The sequence below is a fragment of the Poeciliopsis prolifica genome, unplaced genomic scaffold, assembly GCF_027474105.1.
Source record: "Poeciliopsis prolifica strain line A6 unplaced genomic scaffold, Auburn_PproV2 SCAFFOLD045, whole genome shotgun sequence".
Taxonomy (NCBI): Eukaryota; Metazoa; Chordata; class Actinopteri; order Cyprinodontiformes; family Poeciliidae; genus Poeciliopsis; species Poeciliopsis prolifica.
Genome location: NW_026562420.1, coordinates 3,601,517 through 3,629,503, shown reverse-complemented (window position 1 = coordinate 3,629,503; position 27,987 = coordinate 3,601,517). Strand labels below are relative to the sequence as shown.

The following is a 27,987-nucleotide window of genomic DNA, read 5'->3' as shown; positions in this document are numbered from 1 at the left end:
GACTCATTCTTGTTCCTTTCCTGATTCTCCTTTCCGATGTTCGGCAGCCTCTCTCAGCCTTTATTCTGCTCTCTGTATCTCTGTCTCTGTCCTCCTCCTGCGTCCCTCCCCTCACCTCTTTCCTCCTGTGGTTTGATCAGTGGGAGAAAAATCTCAGCAGGAGTATTTAAGGAAAGAGAAAACCCCCTCTTTTATTTTTCCCTTATTTTCCCCCTTTCTCACATTTCTCTGTGCTCGCATTTCTTCTTCTTCCTCTTATTTTATTCTCACCTTAATATTTCACCTTTGCTTCTCTTTCTAACAGTTTCATGCGTTTTTCATGCAAAATTTCTCAGTGTAGAGATTTTTCTCAGTAACCATGTAGGTTTGAAAGGGGAACTTAAAAGTGTTTGAAGCAAGAGCGTACAGTAGTACTGTTCACTTACACACCCGGAGAGTTGCTTCTGAATCACTCAGACTAATCTGGTCTGAAGGTGTAGCTCCAGAGACTAACCACGTCTGTGAGTAATTCTTATGCGTTTTCTCTGAGAAATCTGAGTCTGCAAAGGAAAGTAAATGCGGAAAGTAATTATTATATATATTCTAGTTCTTTGAGATCCCATGCATTGAGCAGCCCCATTTTTAAAGAGTTCACCATTTTTGAAAGTTTTGTTGAAAGACTATTCAGTCCACTTCAGTTTATCTTCAGTGGAAATATCAATACAGCTGAAATTCATCTCCTGAGAGGACCAAACTTTGTCTACGCAGTTTAAATGTTTTCCTCTGACAAATTAAGATTTTCCCAAACAATAAGGTAAAACTGAGACTGACTGAGAAAGATCAAAATGAACAGTTTAAGACAAGTTCCTGCACTTTACAGGTCATATTGCTTACCCGATATTTCTACAAAGTTGGTGCCCTTAACTCATTTTCTTTGTGCATCATCACCTTCTTCTCTCATTATTCTCCTTGTACATAAGTCATAGAATGCCACTAGCCAGGTAGCATAAATTTCTTTTTCTACTATCACTCACAACAGTCAACACATTTAAATGTTATAACAAGCTTACTGTCATATTATGTATGTTAAACTTTCTCCCTAAATGTTTGTACCTTCTTTAGAATCTTTGCTTTTTCTGGTGGTTTGTGAGATTTGTTGAGATCATCAGTTTTTAAAGAAAGCTATGTTTGGGAAAATGACATAAACATGCCTTGATAAACATGCCTTGCTCTGAGTGATTAACAAGCAGCTAAGAATCCATAAAAACAATTTATTAGTGGAATTTCAGACAAAAGCACATAGTTTTGATTCTTCTTTTGAAGAAGAATCAAATTCTTCTTCAAAAGTTCTTCAAATTCAATTCAAATTCAAAAATACTTTATTGATCATAAAGGGAAATTAATGTTGTGACTCATTTACAACATTAATTGTAAATGAGTCAATCAATGTTGTAATTGACTCGTAAAGAGTTACGGTAGACAGTGATGGTTTCTAGCAGGAAAGCTCTTTTGCTGCTGCAAAAGAGCATCCAAACAAAAAAGTCTGTATTACTGTGAATTTGAACAAACCTCTGACTGAAGACATTCTGTTAGCCAAGACAGTCTAATGAAGACAATGGTAAGGGTTGTCCATAATTTTCTTGATTTTATGAAGAATCGTTCTTTGCATTATCATCTCCAGAGGTTCCACAGTTGTCCCAGAACAGAACAGAACAGAACAGAACAGAACAGAACAGAACCAGTTGGACTTGTGCTGGAAGTTTGAAGTGTACGTTACTTTACCTTATAATCAAATTTTACAACATTCAGCAACATTCCATTGGCGTAAGAAATTGTAGACATCATTGGACAGTGTAAATCTGTTTTGAAAGAGATCTTAGAGATGATAAAAGTATTCATAACAATCTAAAAGAAAAAGTACCATCCTTTTGCTGTTTGGAATCCTGTTATTTAGTTTATTTGCATAGCCAAGTTTTCTAACTTGAACTTTTATTTTGTATTGGTACAATAATAGAAAATATCTAAGTTTAATTCAGTAAGATTTTGCTCACTGTGCCAGCAAACCCATTTTGTGGATATATTTTAAAAAGCTTCAACCCAGTGCTGTAAACAATATAGATAAATATGAGAATAGGTTAAACAAGGTGAGAATTTTACTGGTTTCTGAGTGCATGGACGGTTGGAGCATTTTATTGAAGAAGTTGGAGCGTGTGGGTGTAAACAAAGGCCAAACTTCAGCCGCAGGCCTGTTTACTCCGTTCTGTTTATATCTCATGCCATTTAAAGTACACATTCAAATGTTTCTAAAACTTATCAAATGTGTTTTTCTGTATGATTAGCTAAACTTATTGTGTTCCATATCAGCTATTCTTCTTCTAGAAACAGAAATATTTCCATTGAAAATATTATGTTGTTACATGTCACTGTGGTCTGCAAAGTAACATATTATTGGGACTGAATGTCATTTTCCTATGTTGAGGCTCAGAAGACATTACACAAGAAAAAAATGCTCATTAAATCTGACAAGTATTCTCATCGAGTTGCAGAACGATGTCTGACAGCTTCACACATTTCATCAAGTATTTAATGCATACTTCGTTTTATGCATGGCTGTCTGTGTGTGATGTGGATCTGTGAGTCTGTGCCTGTATGTTAGTGCAAAGGAACAGCTCTTGATAAAACCACTGCAAAGACAGAAAACAGCAGTACATCTTTTCAGTCTCCTTTCACTCATACACACAGATGAGGCCTCTGGAGTTCAGTTTGCTATGTTGCCGAGGGCACTGAGCCTTTGTGGAGCAGTCCATTGTGGGAATGCGCAAGACCGTGAAGAGCACAGAACACTGAGTAAATGGATAAGAGGCAGAAATCGCATAAAAACATTTGTGGAGAAGAATGAATGTACAGTAATTTCTCAACAGATAAATTTAGTCTAAATAATCAATACTGTTGATTATTGACTATTGCTCAATATAGATGAATAAAATTTCAACAAGGGGTTTCATCAGAGGACATCTGACTTACGTGAGGGTTATTTCTTTTTGTGTGTGTGTATGTGTGTTATTTTGTATTGCATATCAACCAGTCACAATCAAAACCAGTCCTTTGGATCTAGTTCAGAAGGAAACAAGAAGTAAAAGCTACCAAGCCACAGTTCTATCAGATCAGCATACATTGTTAGATCATCATGAGTTGCACAAACTGACAAGTATATGCTGTGATTACCACATGCTTTTATTTAATCAGCAACACAGCACCATGACATAGAAGTTAGACCATCATAAACTTCACTATTAACAGCAGTATGACATCCTTACTTAACAGTTAACTAGTCAGACCATTATCAAAGAACAGGCTGACTGTATTTGCAACTAGACCCTGCTGCAACTACAGAAGCAGGGTCTGGATGCTGTATCTTGTTACATATACTGAACTGACAACTCCTCTAAATGTCATGAACCACTGAATGCACATGTATACTTACTGCATGCGTATCCGGTGTATACTTTTAGCGTTCTTTACTGATTAAATGGTTTTACATAGTTGGTGAACCTTGATATGTTCTGCGTTGTGTTCAGATGAAGAAGGGAGTCAGACCACAGGAGTTGCTGGTTGCTCTTTAATGCAAGTTGACAGCAGAGGCCTGTGACAATAGAAATAAAAATGCCCTTTTACATGCAGCTCTTCCATTCACAAGAGTAGGAATAGCCCTAGCAGATAAGCACATGGAGAAACCCTGTGACTAACTAATAATTTCTGCTCTAACATTTAAGAAAATTTTTCTTAACTTGTGAAAAAGAAAACTCCTCTGTATGTATTAAAACAAATAAACATTCATAGCTGCATGTACTTACAATTTTTTTAAATATGTTTGCTTATCAAAATAAGCAAAATAATAAAGTTCTTAAACTATAACAAAAAAATAGGATTCTTCAGTGTTAATCATGATTTGGTGAAATTTGACACATTATAATAATAATAAAAAATAAAAGCACATTTTCTAAAGTTGTTACACACGCATGCTACTCTGACAATGTATGCTGATCTGACAGAACACCGTACTCTGATTTTTATTATGTGGTTTTTATTTGGCATAATTTGGCCCACACTCCTCACCTGCTGATGGCGATAATTCTCCATTAAGTTGTTTGTCAACCACCATTAAACATGAAGTAGAAGAAAAAGAACTAATCACCACCCCTAGAATTTGGGCAGTGATTAGAAGACAGTGTCATACCTGTATGTACATATAGGTGTGTGTGCATACTTGTGCGGTGTGTGTCTACACCCAAAATATGGCTGGTGCCTATCTTCTGGTCAACAGGTGAGAGGTGGGGTCACCCTTTTCAGATTACCAGGCCATTGCGGGGCAACACAGAGACAGACAGGACAAATAATTATGGACACACATATTCACTCCTCGGGAGAATTTACAGTCATGTTTTTGGACTTTGGGAGGAAGCCAGAGTACCCAGAGGGAACCCACGCATGTACAAAGAAAACATGCAAACTCCATGCAGAAAGACCCCTTGAATCAAGGCAGTAGTGCTACAAACTGCAGCACTGTGGAAGTTATAGGTAAAAAGCAGAGCTTTTTTTATGCAAACATAAGCATATTTTTCAGACTAAGGAGGATCTTTAGGTTCCATTATTTACGTTTTGTTTTCAGTTTCGGCTGTGTTCCTTATGCTGCTGTTCTTGTGGAATTAATATTAGTTGCCTGATATTGCTTATTCCTTTCAAAACATAGGGACTTAGTACAGTATGTAAAGTAAAATATATGTATATATCCTAAGTATATGTTAGGATTAGGGCTCTGCGGAGCCTTTTTCGTCAGTTTTGTCTCTCATCGTTTTGTTTCTCCACCTTGACCCATTTGTTTTCCTCTTTTTATTTGCTCGTCCTAACAAGTGAGATTCACACCAAGGATGTCATAGCGGACTACAAGAGGTCCAGGAGGACCCTTCCCCTGCATTAGTAATCATCATAACAGAACAACCTGATGAAGAAGGCTGGTTCTCTTGTGGGTCTGCTCTGGGTACAACTGTGGAACCTCTGAAGATGACGATGCAAAGAAGGTGTAGCAGCTAAAGTTCTGTATATTAGGCTACTGATTGTTGCTGTTCCTGGTAAACATCAATCAAGATTTCTTTTTCCGATCTTCAGTTTGACTTATAATCTTGAGGTCATTTATTTTCTGTAGAATGTCAATTGTCTTGCCATTTCAATCTAGAACCACATAAATCAGCCGTAAATCAAAGCCAAGCACAGTAGAAAAGCTCTTTCCATTAGCAACACCTGAACAGAATCCCACTTGAACTTAAATAACCCCGGCCCCCTTGTGACATACTCAGAACTCAAAATGAAATATGCCCCTGGGTGGCGTTAAACACAGGAAAAGATAAATGGCTCCTACAGAAGGATTTTACACAAAATCAAGAAAATTTTGGATCATCCTGTTGATGAGAATGTCTCAGAAGAACAGATTGTCTTCAATCAGAGGCTTGTTCCAATTCACAGTAATACAGACAGCTCAGGAGATCTTTCCTGCCAACAGCCATCACTATCAACAATGACTCTTTGATGAATCTTTAATAATATGAGTTACAACATTTAATAGTTCTTTGGAATAAATAAAAAAGTTAAAAAATTGGATTTTAATTTAATTGAATGACAGCACAAGTACTGTGACAGACTGGCGACCTGTCAATTCATTTATTCCAAATATAAATGACACCAATAATCTCTACTTTGTACTTTCATAAGAAAACTATTTCTTCCATTAAAAAGGTGTGAAAATAAATAAGGATAGCAATGCTATGTTTTTTTTTATGGTGTTTTGTATTCAGGACCCAAATTAAAGTAGTTATAGCAAATAAAATTATTGTATTTTGAGTAATGGATGGATGGATGGATGGATGGATGGATGGATGGATGGATGGATGGATGGATGGATGGATGGATGGATGGATGGATGGATGGATGGATGGATGGATGGATGGATGGATGGATGGATGGATGGATGGATGGATGGATGGATGGATGGATGGATGGATGGATGGATGGATGGATGGATGGATGGATGGATGGACAGCACAAGTACATTAAAACCAGATGTTCTTGTTATCAACATAACACTCCATAAAATTTCCCTAAGTTCATCCTCCTCTGCTGCAGAAGAACATTAGTTTCTATAGAAATTCATGCAAAAAACCCCTTAAACTTTCTTTGTGGCTTTCAGTGTAATCATGTAAGTCATCGAATGGATCCTTCAAATGGCTATTATAGCTTAAATGCAGAACAATTCTCTTGGCTGAAGTGTAAAATTTTTTGTGGTCTGAATGTTTCCAGCTGAGCAGGATGGCAAACATCATCAATCCCTCCAGGTGGTCTAATGACTCACATGTTAGACACTTCCTTTAATTTTTATTCAGCCCTCAATAATGTTTTTTTGATTCCCCCATGTTATGATAAGGTTTGTAAACAAATTATTTTAGCAGTTGTGTTTTTTAAATCCTGTTTTGTTTTTCAAACTTACTGGGACTTTGTCAACCTTAACTTTCTGGCTGTCACATCTGGAACAAACTCAGCGGTGATTACAATGGCAACTGGCAACGGTGTGAAGCGTATTTAGAAAAACGGTGTTGACATATTGACTTCTTTTTTTGGATCGGTGACCCAACATTGTTCAATAGTGTAATGGAAGCAGACAGCCGGGTAGGAGGACCTGGAATCTGTTTATTTATCATTATCAGTTACACCAGTGCTTTTTATGCGGTGACAATCCAAGATGTCTGCAGTGAATAGGTCTATTGAATCTGGTAAACAACTGCTAAACTATGTTGCTGAACTCCCTTATTGTTTCCTCTGTTGCTGAAAAACTCTGTACCTCTCCGACAGATGTCAGTGTCGGAGGCTGATGTTTCTCAGCAAGTCGACCCTTGTTCTTTATGCAAATTAAGCAAAGACAAAGGCTTGAAAACTGTTTGTATGAAGGATTAGCTTAAAGACTCAGGCAACTGAAATCCTGTCATCCTCTTTACTGGATTTTGGGGGTGGTAGCAGCCACCCAGTTATTGCAGATAGAGCAACACAGACACTAGCTGCTTCTAATCATAAAAGCTGTGTATGCTGCAAAGCTAAGGATTTTTATATCTATCATATTTGGTGAGAGAAAGTTCAGCAGATCAGTTAAAATGAAAATCAAAGGTGACACCGACAGAAAAGGATGAGACCATAAAGGTTAGATTAGACTTTTTTGATGTAGAGTCACTGCTAAAAACTGCATCCATCCTGATTAGATATTAACTTCACTTCTGCTCAGATCACTTCACAAACCTTAACCTGCTCATGTGACAATTTGATGATTCAAAATACCAACAGCAGCAACAATGAGACCAACAACAGATAAAAATTTATATTTACTCATAATGGACCCCCCCAAAAAACAAAAACTGGAAAAGAGCAGTTCAGATGAGTCATCAGAAGTCCAAAATTAGTGTCAATAAGAACCAGAACTCAAATTCTGTACATTTCTGGTAAAGAAATGATGTTGCGTCTATGATAAAGCTAGAAAGCTTTCACTCAGGCTGAAAGCTCCTGAGCATCACCAGACCTACAGTCAGCAGGAAGTGTCTCAAACACCTTGGACAGTTCCAGCTCGACTGGCCACCCCACAGTCAGCAGTGTGGACAGACATGGAGCTACAAATGAACAAAAATCAAAAAGATATGCAGACTTTAAGCTTCTCTGGCAACGTAAACGTCAGAAAATTGTTTCTTTAAATGAGATAATGGGTGCTGGGTAGTTGGAAGACTTCAATTGGTAATCTATATCCAGCTTGAGAAGTCAGCAGGAAACATCTATCTGGCCCAGTGGTATTTTTTATTTTTTTTATTTTTTCACAAAAAAGAAATGCTTTGTGCTCCCTGCCTCCTGTTGTGCCACCCAGTTTGCCTTTTTCTCCTAGTGTGAGACTAATTCAATACAATTTTGTACAAAGATTTTTGTTGTACACTGAACGTCCAGGCTTTTTTTCCTGGCCATGTCACGCTCTAAAAAGCGAGGCAGTGATGGTTAAAAAGCAGCAAAGCTTACCCCAACAAAAAAACATGACGTTGGAACATCTTTGTGGTCACAGCTCAATGATTCATGGCACGGGTTAACGTGGCTGAAAGTTTGAAGCTGGTTTATTTAACTGAAAATCCTGTTTAACTGTGACAAGGGTTGAAATAAAGTGTCATTTCAATTTAATTTTCACACTTGGGAAAATGAGTTAAAAAGGGGTTTTTGGATGCAGTTCCATGAGTACTATAATCAAATTAGCTTCCTAAAGTGAAGCTGCATCCATCCATCCATCCATCCATCCATCCATCCATCCATCCATCCATCCATCCATCCATCCATCCATCCATCCATCCATCCATCCATCCATCCATCCATCCATCCATCCATCCATCCATCCATCCATCCATCCATCCATCCATCCATCCATCCATCCATTACTCAAAATACAATAATTTTATTTGCTATAACTACTTTAATTTGGGTCCTGAATACAAAACACCATAAAAAAACATAGCATTGCTATCCTTATTTATTTTCACACCTTTTTAATGGAAGAAATAGTTTTCTTATGAAAGTACAAAGTAGAGATTATTGGTGTCATTTATATTTGGAATAAATTAATTATATTGAAAACTGTTCACAATTTATTTCTTGATGTGTTCTCAGATAAACCTGTCAGTATAACCTCCACCATAAAACCTCTAGTATCAAATTAGCAGGGTCAGAGCATGTCAACTCTTAAAGAGTTAATCTCATAAAGTAGCATGAGATTAGAAAAATTTAACACATGCAAAAAAAATTAAGAGTGGCATCACCACACAGAATATGTGGTATTGAGGTGCTCATGCCACAGGAATCTTTTGACATGTAGATGAGATATGTCTTCTTGTGTTTTGTTAAGAATAAAATGCACATGATGAAAATAAGAAATCAAACTGATAGCTCACAACATCAATGACAAATAACTGTACTTCAAAGAATTTATATTCTGGACTTTAGTGCAATTTACCAATAAATATTAGAACTTAGACAGCAACACCACAAAACAGTTACATAAACACATAATAAAAACACTAAGCAGTGATGTAACTGGCACAAATACACTAAAACAAGACCCAAATACAAAATTGAGACATGAAGCAACTATAAAGAGATGCAAATTGGCTCAAATGAGACAAAAACAGCATTAATTATACCCAAAATGTATAATGAGGCATAAAATGACCTAAATGAGATAGAAGAACTATAATAGTACACAAAAAGACATTCAAAGTTAGACAAACAACACAGATGAATGTAAAACAGTCAAAAAAATGACACATGAAGTAAAAAGAGCAGACTTGGGTGATTAGAAGTGCAGTTTGTGTCTATTCTGTGAACAACTGTTCAGGGTGTTTTGTTTGTCAGTGGGTGTGCATCTGCCTGAATTCCTGCTGATTAAAAATCCACACATGATTACAGGATGAATAGGTGAAGTAAGCTTTGAAGAGACAAATCTGAATCTTCTAATCAATTTCTTGGGACTTGTTTTAAAAGAAGGTAGACAATTAAGCCACTGGAAAATTCACAGTAACCATTTCATCTTAGCCTTATTAGACAGTGGTCCTTGGTCAATACCTCAACACAGTTACAACATGAGAAATGAGTGTAAACAGTTCAAGTTATTGTTTGCATGATGATACAAATATGCTCCTGCCTTGAAGTCTGTGAAGCTTGGTGGTATCGTCGTACTATGAGAATACTTTTGTTTAGAAGAGATGGGGATGCAGGTAAATAAGACTTTTGAGGGATCATCATTCATTATTCTAAACATGCAGCTAGAATTGTGGAATGGATGAGATCAAAGGTATTTTTATGTGTTAGAATGGTGCAAATAAAGTTCAGACCCAAATGAAACTTTGAGTTCATGGTGAAAGTTGAACATTTAGAATCCAACTCGACTGAATTTGAGCTCATTTGCAAAGAAGAATAGGGAAACTTTTCCATTCCAGGTGTTGGAACGCTGCACAGTTACTACCCAAAAGATGTACACCACATTTTCTCAAATTATATATATATATATATATATATATATATATATATATATATATATATATATATATATATATATATATATATATATATATATATATATATATATATATATATATATATATATATATATATATATATATATATATATATATAATATATATATATATATATATATATATATATATATATATATATATATATATATATATATATATATATATATATATATATATATATATATATATATATATATTATATATATATATATATATATATATATATATATAGCTGAGGAGCACAAACAGGCCTTCGAACATACAGATAAAAGCACAAACACACAAGCACAAGCACAAACAGGCCTTCGAACATACAGATAAAAAAAAAAACTCAAAAAGGGCACTACGGGCATCAAGAATAAAAGAGGCAGGGCCTCCTTCTGCATGTGCCTGGATTTGAACTGGACACCACATCAAAATAAATTCAACATCAATGAAGTCACTTCTCTTTCATTTTTTTGTTTTGTTTTTCTTTTGAACATTTTTGAGTACTAAAAATTGTGTCTTACCTTTTTCTCAGAAGAGAACCAATTTTTTAAAACATTTTTTATTGTACTATAAAATATTTTGAAGATTTTCTTACAATGCCAGCTCATGATGAAACAGAATCCAGTTCAGAAGTGATTGAAATGTTCTTTTATAGGTTCCTGGGATTTTCTCTCAAATTTGTGTCAATTCAAAAGCAAAAAGTAAAGCAATGAACAATGACATTACTGTCCACAATAAGTAAAGAACTAACAAAATACCTTTTTACACCTCAAACCATAAATAACACATCAGTGACACAGAATACAGTGGTTCATTTCCAATCCCAGGACATGTCATCTCTCATTTCAGGCACACACACATGAAGGAGCTGGCCTAGTTTGTCTGTCATGGGACGTCTATGGTTGAGGGGGAGGTGGCGAGTGGCGAGGGGACGTTGCCCGCTAGCGAGCACTTCCCTCCTGGTTAGGGCTGAGTGCTTCCTTTTCTCCTGCCTGAAGCTTCATCATTTATAGACGAGACAAAATAAAACAAACACAACAAAACGACTTGAAGTCTGAGAGCTGAGTTTCTCACATCTATGGGCGCTCAACATGGAGAGGCCAACTGAGATGCAGACAGAGCAGAATTTGTGTAAGTCCTTGTTTCTGCCTCCCAGTATTCCTCAGCAGGCTGCAGTCAGGTGGAAAGCCTCTGTTAGAACACCAATGCTGTGTCACTGTTTGTAAATGGATGGATGGGAGATTAGGTTGTGATTATCAAAGTTATTAAACTTAAATTTACTTTAAATGTTTGACATCTACACACAACCAGAAGTGCCTTGATTGTGATACAGCCATCGGCATAACTGTAGAACTGTTTATGTGTACAAATGAGAGACAGAGACCAGTTGTCATTAATCAAGTGAAAGCGTTCCACTTGATGCTCATATATGATTTCTCGTTGACTATCAAAGAGGCTATGACGCGTTTGTGCTCAAGCTGAGCTGTGTGACAGACTGCCGTGTCACACATCATTTGTCAGCTTTTACTAAAGCCAATAGAAAGGCCATCCTCAAAGGACGGAAAAGGTTAACATCCTGGGTGGTTTCTACAGCAAGACTTAAAGGCTTGCATGACAGTTAAAAACATTGACTAAAATATGATGGTGGATATTATTAAAATTAGGGTGTTTGAGCTAAAAAATGGCAATGAATATGTTTCATTGTATTTTCTTGGGCTATTGTGGGGGAGACCAACTGCATAGTTGTACAGGTCAAGTTTGCGGATGACTAAATTTTAAACTGGACAGACTCAGACAGAGAGAAGAAGACAAGGTTTCCTGAAACATTTTATCTGTAATGGAATTGGTGTGCACTACCAGTTTCATACATAATAAAACTGATATTTTTGTCTATTCAAAAAGCTCAGTCAGATTGGATGCATATAAAACATAATCATCTGACGCAGTTTTCCCAGCTTGGAAAAAAAAAAAAATACAACCAATGAGCTGTTTCTGTCACAAACTAAATACAAACAGGCCAGAACAAAAATAATGAGCACCAAGACAGTTTGCTTTATCGCTAAAGAGATGCTGCCCTTTAATCTCATTGAAAATATGCCATTTTGAAAAATGCTGCAAAAATTTGATACCCAGTACACAGTATTGACTGTTTGTCCTTGTGTGATCCTAATTAGTATATTTTGAAGGGCAATTGTGTTTACAGAGACTTCATAATCCATTTGATATTTTTTTGGTTTATTTATTGGATAATTAAAATGTCTTTCAGTTCCTGTGTAAGACTCTGTTTGGAAAGGCATTTTTTTAATCGTTGGGAGGGTGTACTTGGATTAAACTAATATCATACATTAATATGATATGTGATATTGATTAAAAATCTTGCCAAAATGACAGTGTTATTGTTTATCATAATAATTTCTGCGACAATGTATTTCCCAGCAAAATTTGTTATTGTGACAAATTTGTGTCTGTTAGATTTGGAGGTGGATGCTCTGTGAAATATTCAAAGTTTGAGATGTTATTTTATATCTTAAACTTCAGTAGAGTCATCTTCAACCCTATCTCAGAGTCTGGACATCAGGATCAGGAAGATGCCACAATATTTAAAATTTTTTGAAATAAAATTTAAAACTTTACAATTAAGCAATTATTTTGTGTTGGCCTATCAAATGAAGTTCAATAAGATTAATTGATTTTTGTGCTTGTAATGTGAGAAAATGACAGAGTATTCTGGAGGACAGAATACTCAATTTTCAATTCTGAATTGTAGAATATACGTGATAACTTTACTTTTGTGGCTAAATCAATATAATGTAAATTAACAACTTTTAATTTATTAAGTGCTCTATCATTTGTGTGCGATAAAAACAACAATGTAAAAGAAACATAACTTTTATTTTCTTTCAGGGCTGTTGTGTCCTACAGAATGGACAAACATCAGTTGACAAGGTCTCAGTGACACATCTAGTGTTTAGGAAGTACAATAAACATCAGCAGAGTTTATTTGCTGAATCTACAGTGTGCATTACCCTCACTGGTGATGAGCTAAATAAATTAAATAAATGTTGAAAGCTCCTGACATTAAGTAAACATTGAACAAAGATTCAGGGCAGATACTGTTGAAATACACCTTAAAGAGATGTTACGCTAAAAGCCAACAGTAGGGTAAGCAAGGATTTGTATAATTTGTTCAGACAATTTCTTTTCCAAATTCATTTTGTTGTGTTCTGAATAGTAGAAGTTCGGGTGGAGATTCATTGGTGGAGTCACAGACACTGTCAAAGGAGAGGGCTGATACATCCCAGACAATGTTGCAGTTCATCACAGATACAGATGAACAGCATTGATAGAGCATGATTGCTCAGAGAACAGCCTTTAAAATACTTTAATTATGGTAATTTATGAATCAATGAATGGCTAAGCATCAGTATAAAATCAAGTAGAATTGAATAGGAAGGCAATGGGCTGGCTAATTTCACTGAGGAAAACAGCATGTAAACAAAAGTGTTATTGGGTTGTTAGTTCTGATTTAATAAATAATGTAAATTTACTATGTTTAGTACTACTCTAAGATCATGAATCACAAACACAGATATTGAAAGTGGAGAAATGACAAATTGCTCCCTGGCTTTGGACTTTGTGAGCTAATGTTCTCTGTCTTCTGTGTGTATTTTTAAGAAATCATTTGGAAGGTAACCTCTAATTTAAACTTCAAAATGAAAGGGAACAAAGTCAGCAGGTGCAATACGAGCTCCTTCTGCCACACTACAGTGAATGCTGCAAAAAAGCTCAGAAATTGCTAAGTAATTTCACAAATTGCTAAGCAATTTCACTCTTAAGAGGGGAGATTTGAGTGTATCTATGTAGAGAAAATTCAGTCATTAGAGAGCTATAAAAGTTCTAAAAAATATATTGCTACTGTTTTGGCTAACATCTGGCATCTTGAAATTGGTCTTCCTCATTTTGTATTTGGTTCTATTAAAGGTATTTAAATTTTACTTTTACAGATAAGCTCCTTTCTGACATTTTTTAAACCAATTATGATGAACATGATAGCATAGTGTAAGCAAACTATCTTGGCAACACACTTGTAGTAGTTTGTTGGTTTCTCTGATTTCTAAAGTGATTTGATAACTTTACATTCTGTCATCAGGTTTAGTGTCTGACCACACCTATTCTATGTGATTATGTGTTCATGAATCACAGTTTCTTCATGTTTACACCAATGTTGTACTGGTTTAGTTGTGGATTATTTATGTCAGCAAACTTCATCTGTAAACTTCAAAGATAAGTTGGTCAACGGAAACATACATTTCTATAAAAATGATCAGATCTTGGACATATTGTGAGGAAAAATGGGGCCCAAACCACAAAAAATATTTTCATCATTTTTGGCTGTTTTTGAAAGTTCTTCAACCATTATTGTTGTAGAATCATCTGGCACAAATCCATCTAATCCTCTCCACCAAGACTGAGAAAAATGAGCAAAGTTTGAAATTAAAACAGGATGGGGACACTGTACAATAGCTGTTGGGAGACACTGTTGATGATATAACAGTTTGTTTTTAAAAAAAGATATCATAAGTTGACTATCACACACCTGACAGTCTGAGGTGCAGTGACACTGTAAACAGACAAGTGAGAAACTCCGATTTTAAAAGCTACACCACAGAGATACTCTGCATATGCAGCTGAACTGTCAGTCACACATCAGCTGTCAACATCTACCAAAGCCTGCAAAAAGTCCACTGTCTCAGCTGTAAAAGGAGCCGTTCTGACATCCTCGACAAAAGTCTACTTGACTGTGTATCAGCTCTAAAGGCGGAATCAGAATCAAACGGGGATGGATGTCTGTCCTAACCTCTCTCCTCTTTTCCATACATGGTTTTGACAGTAAATTGCTGTCAATATCCATTAAATCAGTGTAATTGTGCACCACTGCACCACCAAGCTAAGAAAAAAGGCAACATTTTCTCTCCTTATTCTCAAGCTCCAAAACATAAAAGAAGACATGGGGATTTTCACACTGAAACACACGCATTCTCACATAAAGTGGTTGCTGGCCACTGGATCCCAAGAATAGATGTTCCAACTTGGAAACAGTTGATGTAACTATTATTTCTCTTCTTTTTCGACTCGTTTCTGTCCTGGTTCATGTTATACCAATCTGGTCTTTTCTCCCTCCTCCTCTGCTGCTGCTCTCTCACTTCTTTTTATTCATCTCCTCTCTCTACTTCCTCCCCTTTCCTCTCTTATGACTAGCCTCAACTCACTCCAGTATTTTTAGTATTTGTGAGTAGGCGTCGCCAGGTCCTTATGAATTTTCATAGGTTTGTTTGGTGTGTAGGCTGCCACGGTGCTCTGTTTTTCTCCCTCTTCTTCAAGCTATCTCTAGCACAAACCCACACACACACACACACACACATCGCATGTTTTTCTTCACAACGACTTTCCACTGACATCCATTCATTTTTCATTCACTGCTATAGCGTAACCCTAAACCTAACCTAGCACTTCCATCCTAACCCTTACACCTACCCAAAAATAGACTTTGAGGAGCAGTGGGTCCTCACAACATAGTATTTGCTGGAAAAATGGGCCTTACAAGCTAAGAAATGCACATAACCACAATGGTTTAGGAATAATACAAGACTGCACACACATGCAGAAACACATGTATTATGTGTGTAGGCTGGCTTCTGGTTAATGAGGATGTTTGGAGTCTTGGGAAGCAGCAACAGCCTACAGCAGGCCTGTCAGAGCCAGTGCTATCACCCTCTAAATCCTCCATCATCCACTTTTCTCCAACTTACTCTTGTTTTCCTTCTGAGTCCTCTTGAGCCGCGGGGTTGCTCAGATGGAGACGCTCTTAATCCAGGAAATTAATTATCTTCATTTATCTGCTTCATCTCACACCCTTAGAGTATGGCTGGCTATATGTGGTAGAGCAGACGATCGCATGTTCATGTGTGTGCAGCCAGGAGATTAAGTCGACCTATCTGTGTGAATATGGGCTTGTGTTTATGAATGTTAAGTCTTGTATGTTTCTGCGGGGTTCAATGTATTCTGCTCCAGTGTGTAACAGTAATTGCATTACAGCTGGACATGTGGAGGTCTCCAAATTCTATAAATTAAATTGGAGGTAACGGCTTGTGTCAAAGAGTGTGTCGTTACACTGTCCATTAGATACGAGCAGATGGAGAATGTCAGGAAGAATTAGGCCACTGTAGTCCTCACATTCTGACTCTGAGGAAGCAGCATGCACACTTACACACTTATAAACGTGACCGCTTACAGATACAGCCCTGTAAGTCTCTGTAGTAAATTCTAGATTGGTTTCCATTCCAAAGAGAACAAAAGTGTAGTCTTCCTCATGTCTTTGTTCCCCTCTCTCTTCTGGCTGTAGCTGGTCTATGACTTGTGACAGAACCTCAAGCCTCCCAGTGTGCAATTTTAACTATGTTTTTTAACATAAAGACGTGTGTCTATATGCGACTATCTGCTCCCCCAGAGATGGATGCTCAGATTAGAGCATATATATATATATATATATATATATATATATATATATATATATATATATATATAATATTATGTAGCTTATGGATATAATGTGTGTGCTGAAGAATAATCATAAACCGCAGAGAACAGATTCAAGGTGAGGCAGGCAGTTTTGTTGCCTCGTGGCAGGAGGCGCTCATGAACCCTGACAATAATATTGTGACTTTTCTTCTGCAGAAAAGGAGACAGTGAGTAGCCATACAGTAAATAAGTCAAGTGCAGCAATTTATTTATTGTTTTCTCCTCTCTTCTGACATCAATGCGGATGACAATTTTAAACTGGACAGACTCAGATGGAGAGAAGAAGACAATTAGAAGACTTTATTGACATACAAAACTTAAAGTCTTTGGGCTCGGGCCCTGGCTGAGGGCATCGATTATCGCAAATATTTGCGATAAGCTCGGATGAGCATTCCCGATGCTGATAGAAATGTAATCCCCTCAGGACCCAGCACTGGTGGTGGGTTGAGCTTGGCTGGAGAGTGGAAGATGCTATGGATGGAGGATCTTATCAGCTGGGGCTTGGTCGGTGATTGGACGTGACATGGCTTGAACCAGAGTTGAAAGGCGGAAGGCGAAAGGCGGGACTCCCCAATTAGAAGGTGCAGATAGGGCTAGGAAGAGTCTTCCAGTTTGAATTTGCGCCTAGGCTTCATTTCTATACTTAAACAGTTTTCTAAAGTAGATTTTCAATCGAAGCAGGAACTAAAGAAAGACCAACACCGGAGCTGAAAGGTTTGTTTCAAACTAATGTATGAGACAGATTGGTACCCGCTGTTTTCAAAAGGAAAGAAAAAACTGGCTTTGTGGATGTCCTACTAGAAAAGGCCTTTTCTTGCCTCCTTTTCTCAAATTGTGTTGGCTTTGGATGAACTGATATTTTTGTTCAGAATGAGCAGCACACTGACTTCATATATAAGGTAAGACGGCAATAAAATTTTTTTGTCTGGCTTATAAATGAAATGTCCTTTTTTGGAGAATATGTAAAGAATCCATATACATTAGCTTATGTATAAAATGTGTGTGCTTAACACACTGCTGTTAGCCTACCTAATAGCAACGGTAGCTATAATCTACCTTATTAATAATCGCAAAATAAACCTTAACCCTAAAACCATACTACTACAATGGACTGAATGTTTTGTTCTTTGCGTGGAAAATATTTTTGGTGTTGAAAACTGTTAAAATACAATTTTAAATTAGCACAATCATACACAGACTAACCTTTATGTTAAAACAAGCTTAGATAAAGATCCAGGCTGGGGCAGCTGGTGATTCTCTGAAACTTACATGAATTCTATAAGGAGGGTTTTACAGAAAAAGAGACCTAGGCTCCTTAACTGATCTATAGACAGGGAGTCTGTCTGCCAGGCAATTAACAAATTCCTTAGTGTGGTTCAAAAGTTCACTAGGATCTTAAAATTTTGTATAAATAATTTTATCCATACTAGAATTAAATATATTTCTTTAAGCATGTTTTGAATTAGTTTTAGATCCAAACTTATAGTTAGTATTTAGCATTAGATTTTGTTTCAGTAAAACATAAACACGTTCTAGTTCAATCACTGAGGCAGAAAACCAAAACAAGCATAGGTCGTAAATTTATCCAAAGGAGGATTTACAGGAGACACCTGGTACGGCAAAGACCCAGTTTGACAATCCATATCTACCTTTGGGGCTCTTTAGCAAAGGTAATAAAAGTAACATTAAGACAGCCCCCACAAAGGAAAAACACACCTCTTAATGCATATTGCATATATTTAAATTTAGAGAAAGGTTTTTGTTTACAACAGAGAATTCGAATTGCTTTCTGCCCGAGTTCGCAATTTCTAGAAAATGCATTTTCTGTGCTTGCTTTCTTTCTTGACTGTGTTGTGTTTGTCCTCCTACAGAAGACATATTAAAACAAAACTATATTTCCCACACCTATCTTTTTCCATTTTCAAACATTTCTGATGAAGCTCCAAAGAGCCTCTAGGGCAGCGCTAAAGAGCCACGGGTTGCTGACCCCTGATCTAAACACAAAGTTGGTCCTCGAGGGCCGGCATGTTTTAGTTCTCTCCCTGTTTTTCCTCTTTCTTTTTAATCTTTTTCTTTTTCTCTGAAGAGTTTTTTGACAGTAGGAAGACAGGAAAGAGGGCGAGGAGAGGGGGCAAGACATGCGGCAACGGTTGCTGGGACCGGGAGTCGAACCTGTGACGTCCGCGACGAGGACTGAGGTGTGCTAACCCCTTACCCCATTGTCTCCCTGGTTTAACACACAGTATTAAGTGATGGCTCATTAGAAAGCCTAACAAGAACATTGACTTGCTAAGAAGGTTGATATTGTCACCAGGGAGAGAACTAACACATGCAGGATGCTGGCCCTCTAGGACCAACTTTGGGTACCTCTGATCTAAACTAAGTTCCGAAGTTAATTATTTACAAAATTTGTAATTTTGATCAAGATGAGCAAATGTGGATACAACATGATTATCAGATAATTTTCAGTCTGTTTTATTTTTTTTTTATCAACAACTGCTTGACAATGTTTGGTATTGAATAACAATAGATAAATGATTATGTTGATCACTGATGCTCTGCACACATATAATGAATAAACACAGACAACTTCTCTCCAAAATCCAATAATTTATTAACAAAAATACTCAGACTTCAAATTAAGTGAAAATAAAATAATAATTAAACTAATAAACTACCTAACATGGAATAGGAAGGGAACAAATAAGAATAAATCAAAAAGCACTAAAATGACACAATAATATCACAGTTTAGTATGAACCAGGATTATTTTGAGGAATCTTGAAAGAGGCCAAATTAGTTTTCCACTAGAATTAGTTTGCAAATATGTTGTGAACTACAAAGAAAATGGGATAAGGATCAAATATGAATAAAAACACTAACCAACAGTGATATCACAGTTCAGTGGGAATATGTATAATTAAAAACCAAGGTTTGTCTTTTACCTAGGATGAAGAAGAATTGTTGTGGTACAAACCAAGGTTTGTCTTTAAAGACAATAATGGTGGCTAACTAACTTACTTTTAGCATCAGCATGAAGCATTTTTCTATTTGCACCTAAGATAATGTGAACATTTTTTAAGGATTCAGTGGACCTACTTTATTAAGGTTAATGAGGAGAGGGAAAAGGAAAAAGTTAGAATCCTCAGATCTTCTTGCTCTCGGACTGCTGTGGTCTGATTTAGTTAAGGCATCAACAATTCAAAAAGGTAATTTAAGCCATAATAAATTGTGTTATTCTAACCTAAATTTCCTCAATCACATTCCTTAACATAGGATCGATTGGCATCCAATGAACAATAACAACAAACCTGGTGGCCTTGCCCAATTCAATAAACAAGGAAAAACCCATTGTACAGTAGCAGACCACTCAAGCTAGAAGCTGGGGAAGTTTGTGTTTGTCCGGGCAGAAGCCTGGTCTGTCTAACACTGATAGCATGTGTGTAGAGCTCAGATTTGTGTTCTCTCTGGACAGAGGAGCAGAAGAACTACTTCATCCAGGTTATCAGACAGCTTTTCTTCCAGGGGATTGAATAATATCAATATTCTTTTTTCAGGTGCTTTGATAAGCTAGGTTGAGGCTTATTTTCTGCTGGGATACAGTTACCAGTTTGGCAAATGGTAGACCAATTAATTTTGAAGACAGGAATTCTCAACCAGCAAGGAAAAGGATTCAGGTAGATGTCCCACCAGTGAAGTGGCCTGTGGCAGCTTCTCTCAAGCTGCTCTGAGCAGCAGACGTTGGTTAAACCATGATGTCAGGTGATCATGCTGAGAAAGTCCTCCTTCCTGGAAATTGTGACCGTGTTAATTCGGGGATTCAGAGTTTTGGACCTAACATAACATTTAACTAGTAAAAACAAAACAGACATGATAGCTAACAAAATAGCTTAAATATTTAGCAAGCAATTGAACAATAAAGAGTCAAAATATTGTATCAAGCTGAAAATTTAGATTAAAATCTATTAAATCAACCAAACAAACATATGTTAGTTAGCAACACTGCAAAAAAATTGCATTATAACTGAAGAAAAATCCTCTTTAGCACAATAACTAGCAGGTATTACAGCCAAAAACAAATTTTTAAGCTATCTGGCTGGAAACATTATGCGTTAAAAGAAAAATAGGACGAAGAAGTAATAAATTAACTTCAAATTGAAATGAACTTAATTTAACAACCAAATTAGAAGGTATAGTTGGTAAGAAAGATGGAATTTAGCTAGATAAATATAGATGGATAGACTGTTTAGATAGATAAACAAGACTCACACAAGTAGAAAAATTTAACCTTTACTTATTTACAGTTTGTACAGAGGTACTGAGTGATAAGGTAGTATTTACAACACAACTAGTAGCTTTGAAACCCCTGAACTTATACACAGATTTGATACACAACAGAAACTTACAGGACTACACACCAACTCACTCCTTTCACCCAGAGCTGGAAGAATGAGTTTAAAACTAAGATCTCAGTTGGTTCTGAATTCCATACAAAGGATTCCTCAGCCAGGTGCTGTGTTGCTCACAATCCAAGCAGGAAATACAAGGTGTGGAACTCTGATCCAGAAAGGTATGTCAGTTAGGGTGGAAGGTGTGTGTGTCGGTGCATGTAGCCCCGAGGGTCCAAACCCAGGGAGAAATCAGATGTTGCAGCAAAATATGAACCACTGAAAATACAAGCATGTCATGCAGCAACAAAAACAAAACCCCCAAAAAATCAAAATTAAAGGGTTGAAAAAAAAAATCTCTGGTGGTGGATGTACAAACTTATTCAACATGCTTTCTTAACATGACAATAGAGACATGTTTGCGTGTGTGTGTGCATGTTTATGTATTTGTGTTGCATCGATAATAATGCAACACAAACCATGATGTCAGGTGATCATGGTTTGTGTTGCATTATTATTGTTGCATCAATAATAATGCAACACAAATACATAAAAGCCAGTTCAAATGTTGTGTATAGGATCAAAGAAAGAATATGTCAAAAACACAGACACATACACCCAAGTAACCTCTAATACACACATTCTCTCTTTTATACAAATGGCTTCACAAAGTGAAGCACACACTCACACACACGCATGCATACTCTCACACTCAGAGGTGGAAAAGAACAGACACGTGGTGGAAGAGAACACAGTGGGTGGAATGGGTATGTTTAAACCACGCAAGTTGGACAGTCACCAAATACGGTTCAGCTGGGTAAGTTAGAAAACTGGTTAGCTGACCCACATAGTTAACTACTGAGCTAAACCATCTGTGATGACTGTACAGTGAGGTCCCAACTTGTAGCACTTTAGTGGAAGGAGTAGGGAAATAAAATGACAGAAGAATGTAAAACATGCCTTTCATTTTTTAAAGCAGAATTTAAAGTCATGTTGCATTTAAAATGAATTCAATATTTAATACAATTTAAATCAAACAATTGAAACAATTTCCAAACAGTAAAAACAAACCAAAATAAATCTCTGTACAGAAGTTTAATATTGCAACCTGATATTTTGTATATAACTCACAAAACAAACCTATTAAGATTACCAAAATAGGGGCAGCACTCACCTTTCAAAGGTGCATTGTCTTTTCTCTTTTTTTATTAAACTGTCCTGCATTCTCTGTTTGTCACATTTGTCACTTATGTTTTGTTTAGAAGTGAGTGTGGTTGTTCGTGAGAGAGAGAGAGAGTACAAGAGCAAAAAAGAGAATAGAGAGAGACACTCAGCTAATGGGACATCAATTCTTGTTTCTATCAAAATCCTTGTGCCGAAAAATCAATGCCCTTGCTTGGTAGGTTATGGATTTCTAAAACACTCATATGCACATTGCCGGCCTGTCGAGTCTGTGCTCGTGTGTATGTGTGCTGCTTCTGAAATAAGTCTCTTTTGCGTGCCTCTCTGAGATGAAAGGCAGCACCTCCTGGTACTAAAGGTTAGGAGTACTCCAGTACCATACCAGCTACTCTACAATAATTTTGATGATGAAAACCTGCACCTGAAGATGCACTCTGCCTAAACGTTCACTACAAATACATTTAAAAAGTCTGCAAGTCCTTATGTTTTACATAGAAAGGTATCAGAAAAGGACACTGCATCCTTTGAGAAATAGTGTGGACTCTGATGATCTCTCACCACTGATATTACGTGACCTCCATCAAAAATTTATTATTTTTAACACCAAGACTGAACTTTACTCTTTTCATACTTTATCTACTCTACGGCAGGGAGCAGGGGAAGAGCAATAAGCAATAGAGGATAAACAGAAACCATCCGATTAGGAAAGCAGAAAAAGGCTCAAAGGCGGAATGAGCTTCATTAAAGTAGACAAAGGAAGAGAAAAGTGTTTGCGTTGTGTATATTGTATGCATGATATTGTAACTCTTTGTTGACTGCTAAAAATGTTTGATTCTGGAAGAGCTCTGCCCTACACTGTACCCTAAAACCCACTAAAAAGAAATAAGAGGAAAAAGAAAACCTCTATCCAGCAAGTGACTGAGAATATTCATATTTTTCCGTACAAAAGTGTTTTTTGGTCAAACGTCTGTGTGGGTGGCAGAGATATAAAATCTACAAAGTGCACAAAGAGAAGCTATCTCATAGCTTCACACACACACACACACACAGACACGCACACGCACCCCCCCCCCCCCTCACACACACAACCACCTTATTCTACTAGACTACTGCGAATCTGCACATGTGCGTATATGTCATAATGTGCATGTACTTTGTGTTTGTGCGGGTGTGAGTGCCTGTGCATATATGACCCTGTATAAGGAGCTTAAGTGTAACACAGGGCAGTTGGAAGCATGCATTAAGACCTGAAGGCTAGCTAAGAGAGGAAGCAAAGATGCTGCACTTTGTTAGATTTAGAAACTCAGGAACACACACCATCATCCTGAGAGGTAATTTTTTTTCTTCTGGTGGCCAAGTTTGGTCCACCTTTTGGAATGTTCAATTAACTGACATCAGCAATAACAAACAGTCGGTAGTTTGAGCTTTCCCATAAGAAACAGATGTAGAATCTGTTTTTAGATTGTGTGCATGTGTGTTCAAGTGTTTGTACATCTGCAGGCAGGAGCTTCATTCTAAGATTGGTTTCCCGAACACCTTCCAGTCTTTTACGTAGATAAAAGACTGCCAAAACTTTGCCTCCAGGTGTCCCTGTGGCCCTTACTCTGTAAGCCATGCTGGCAGTGCAGTTTGGCGGCTCAGACAACAAACATGTTAACAGGAGGAGAAATTATAGTGCAACAGGAGAGTCCTGAAGAGGAAGGGCAGGTGGGTACTGTTGGGGTAAACTGTGTATGCGTGTGTACGTCTTTGTGTAATCTCAGATAAAAGGGGATCGTCTTTGACCCTTTAACTCAGAGAGAATGGGATGGGTTTGCTTGTCTTTCTAGCATTTTCTTTTCTTTCTTTTTTTTGTGTTAGATTCCACTGTTGGGGTTAGATTCTGCAGTGTCCCACTTTTTTCACAAGGAGTTCCATCTGTCTAGTCAGAAGTATTGTCAGTTTGTATCCCGCTGCCCACAGCTTCTGGCTAGTACACACACTGTCACACACACATTCTTCATTTTGAAACTTTGCCTCCAGGTGTCCCTGTGGCCCTTTTACTGCCCTACAGAGGCTTTTCATAAAGAAATGTATTTACTCTGTTTCACTGTTAATCCCTTTGGTCCACTGCTGAGCTCAATCTTTCACCCATGAGTGTGTCTGCGTGTGTGTATCTTCATATGTGCTTAGAACCAGAGCTCCCAGGTCCAGCCACACACCCCTTCTTGCATGCTTGTGTGTTTGGTGAGAGTAAAGCTGTGTTATTTGTGACTCTCAGACATCAGACTCGATGCTGGGCATGCGACGGTACAGCCGAGGCCGATTGCCGCCTGCACTCGAGGCTCGCGGTGCTGTCACATAGCTCATTGGCTGTGAGGCAGCGGGTGGAACCATGTAGGCCACCACAGGAGGGTCCTGCAGAGGGTAAAACACCTGTTGGTCAACATGACCACCATGCTGGTTGACATGATGACTGCCATGGTTGCCAAGAGTGAGGGACAGCTGCATCCTCTGTTTGTACAGCTCGTGGAAGGAAGTTTTCTGTGGTATCCGAGTGGCAGCCTGGGAGGTGTTGTCTCGTTGTGCTGTGCCAGGGGCTGAATGCAGGAAGGGGTTGTGTGATGGGCGATCCGGCAGAAGGCTTTTTGAGCGCCGCGGCATAGGCATCGGGATGTCCAGGCTGTGGTGGTGGGATGGGGACGGAGAGGGCGGGCTGCGACTGCTGTATGGGCGGTCAGAGCGCATTGTGAGGACGTTGGCATACGCCCCGTCATCCAAGGTCAGCTCCCTGTCCCGGTCCCTGTCAGGAAGGCTGAGTCCTCGCATGTGGGGGTGAGGTTGTGACTGACGCTCCGGAATGCCATCTGGAAGCACATTCTCGTACGAGTGCTGTCGACTCAGCTGGAGGTGTTGGGCTGATGGGGAAGCGGGCAAAGGAGATGGCGAGGATGGGGTGGGCTCAAAGTGGCTGACAAGCCCGTCGCCCTCGCCCACCAGGCCAAGCTCACTCTGTGGAAGGTAGTGAGTAAACATGTCACCACTGTGTGGGTGAGTATGGGCATAGTGTGAGTGCAGGTGGTCTTCACTGATGTCATACAAGTTCCCCAGGTGGGCACAGGCATCACAGCGCGCTTGTGGGGATCGAACAGTGTAGAGGCCAGAGTAACTGCTGAGCTTGGTCAGGCAGGTACGGCAGTGACCAGGCCTGGTGCCCTGTATCGCCGAGCCTGAACCAGGAGCTTCAAATGATCCTGCAGATTTGTCCTTTACACTAGATAGAGGAAGAAAAAAAAACCTTTAAAATGGAGACAATTCAACCATTGTTGACTAATTATTAGTTTACTTTAGGCAAGAACCCATACTTGCTGTGTGTGTAGGTGCTGTATTTCTTGTCCTTTAGGGAGTGCAGGTCAGCCTCGGCGCTGTGACTGTGGTGCAGGAGACTGGCGCTCAGCTGCATAATTGGTGCATCTGACTGGTGTGAGTGTGAGTAAGTGCTATCAGGTGGAAAGAGGTCAGGGGGGTAACTGTGGTCATCACCTCCCCCTTGGCTGTCTCTCTGGTAGGGAGGAGCAGATTGGAGGCTGGCCTGGTCAGAGTCAATGGAGTAGATCTTAGATCCTCGACTGCCTCCTCCTTCACCTCCACCTCCACCTCCGCCCCGCTTCCTCAGCTGATTGATTGGTTTAAATCCACCCCTCGCAGCCATAGAGTCAGAATCCTTGTGCGATGGAGGTCGACTAGAACACTCTGACATGTCTGAGTGTTGCGGCTCTTCCGGCAGGTAGCGCTGGCTCTTCATCTGTGGAGGCCCAGTTCCTGAAGCTGAGGTGGGGCTCGGGCCTCCAGGAGACACCACACTTGGCTGAGTCTTCAGCGTCTCCACGCTTTTCTTCCATAAGGCCCGTGGCTTTGATGCAGTGATAGCAGGCCCAGCCAGGCGGTTCTTGTCATTATCGTTGGTGATTGACAGCTGGGGCTTGTTGGGGCTGGTCTGGAGAGTCGGGGCTTTTTGTTGGCTGGGAAATGGTGCAGCATTGTTAAGATGGTTTTTATGTCGCCCGGACAATGACAGGAAAGCCTGGGGACCCGCAGCGTTGCTATAGAGACCAGGACCCTTCTGAGGCAGACTGTGGAGTGAGTTACCTAGGAGACAAAAAGACATGCTCCTCAGACAGCAGATACAACAGTTGGATGATTGCATGACTGCTTCGCCAGTTAGCTGATACATTATCTATTACCTCAGCACACTGAATACACCCCCTGTAATCATGAGACATATTTAGACATTACAACTATAGATTGTAATCAACACAAGGAGAAGCTTGATATATATCAAGATGATATTAGATGAGGTAAGCACTCAAATAAGCATATCAAATGTAAACAATAGGAAAAGACAGAGATTATTTTGCATCAAATGGTGTCTTGTTAAACCAATTGGTAAGCTTTTCACATTTTATCTCCTTGCTGCCACAAATGTATCAGTGTATTATTATAATGATATACTGATAAATTCCATATATGGGAAGTGATAGGAAAATTGTGTATGCTTTTCAAAAAAAAAAAGAAAAAAAGAAAAATTGCTGTCACGGATAAATCCATATAAATTCCAGTGCAACCAATTCTTTTAAAATTACTAGAGCAATAGAGAAGTTTATTATTTTTGTGAAATTCAAATGTTCTGTGAAGGCCTCTGAGATCAAAGATATGTCCAAAGCATGAACAATCAAACAGTCATAATAAAGTTGTGTGTATATATATATATATATATATATATATATATTATATATATATATATATATATATATATATATATATATATATATTATATATATATAATATATATATATATATATATATATATATATATATATATATATATTTGGGCTGCCAGTCGCTCATGGCACAAGTACCTAGATATACCATGAGGTCACAAGAAAAGGAGCCACAGCTAAATACCTCCAATGAAGAAGGCAAGTCCTGAGAAGCCAGCTCAATGGCAAGAACAAAATCTGTGCAATAAACAGCTATGCAGATACCCTGCTGGAATAATTAGCTGGCCGAAGGAGGAGATAAAAGCCACAGATATTAAGACTCAAAAACTACTAACAATGCATGGAGGGTTCCATCCCAAATCCAGCACCCTGAGACTGTACACGAGCCGCAAGGACAAAGGCAGAGGACTAGTGAGTGTGAGAACCACTGTCCAGGACGAAACAACTAAGATCCATAAATACATCAGGGAAAAAGCCTCAACAGACAATGTGCTCAGTGAATGTCTCAGACAACAGGGAATGGAGGTTGAGGTGCCAGAGATACCATCATGGGAGGACAAGCCCCTACATGGGATGTACCACCAGCAAATAACCCAAGTGGCTGATATCAGTAAATCCTACCAATGGCTGGAAAAAGCTGGACTCAAGGACAGCACAGAGGCCCTCATCCTGGCCGCCCAGGAACAGGCCCTAAACACCAGAGCAATAAAGGCCCAGATCTACCACACCAGACAAGACCCAAGGTGTAGGTTGTGCAAGGAGGCCCCAGAGACAGTCCAGCACATCACAGCAGGGTGCAAGATACTGGCAGGGAAAGCGTACATGGAACGACATATCCAAGTGGCAGCCATATTCTGCACGTCTGTGCAGAATATGGACTGGAAACCCTGAGATCAAAGTGGGAAACACCCCCAAAGGTGGTGGAGAACGCCAGAGCTAAGATCCTGTGGGACT

General features: G+C 38.5%; 1 protein-coding gene across 3 annotated transcripts in view; it reads right to left on the bottom strand.

The window, feature by feature from the left end:
• Nucleotides 1-20,977: 20,977 nt before the first annotated feature.
• grin2ab (glutamate receptor, ionotropic, N-methyl D-aspartate 2A, b) overlaps nucleotides 20,978-27,987 on the bottom strand; it is a 136,196-nt gene continuing 129,186 nt past the window's right edge. For all 3 annotated transcript variants that reach the window (XM_055056482.1, XM_055056483.1, XM_055056484.1), the window contains 2 exons: nucleotides 25,618-26,401; nucleotides 20,978-25,526 (listed from right to left, as the gene is read on the bottom strand). In XM_055056482.1, coding sequence (XP_054912457.1) covers nucleotides 24,530-25,526; nucleotides 25,618-26,401 — 1,781 coding nt within the window. In that variant the 3' untranslated portion in view covers nucleotides 20,978-24,529. The remainder of the gene's footprint in view (nucleotides 25,527-25,617; nucleotides 26,402-27,987) is intronic.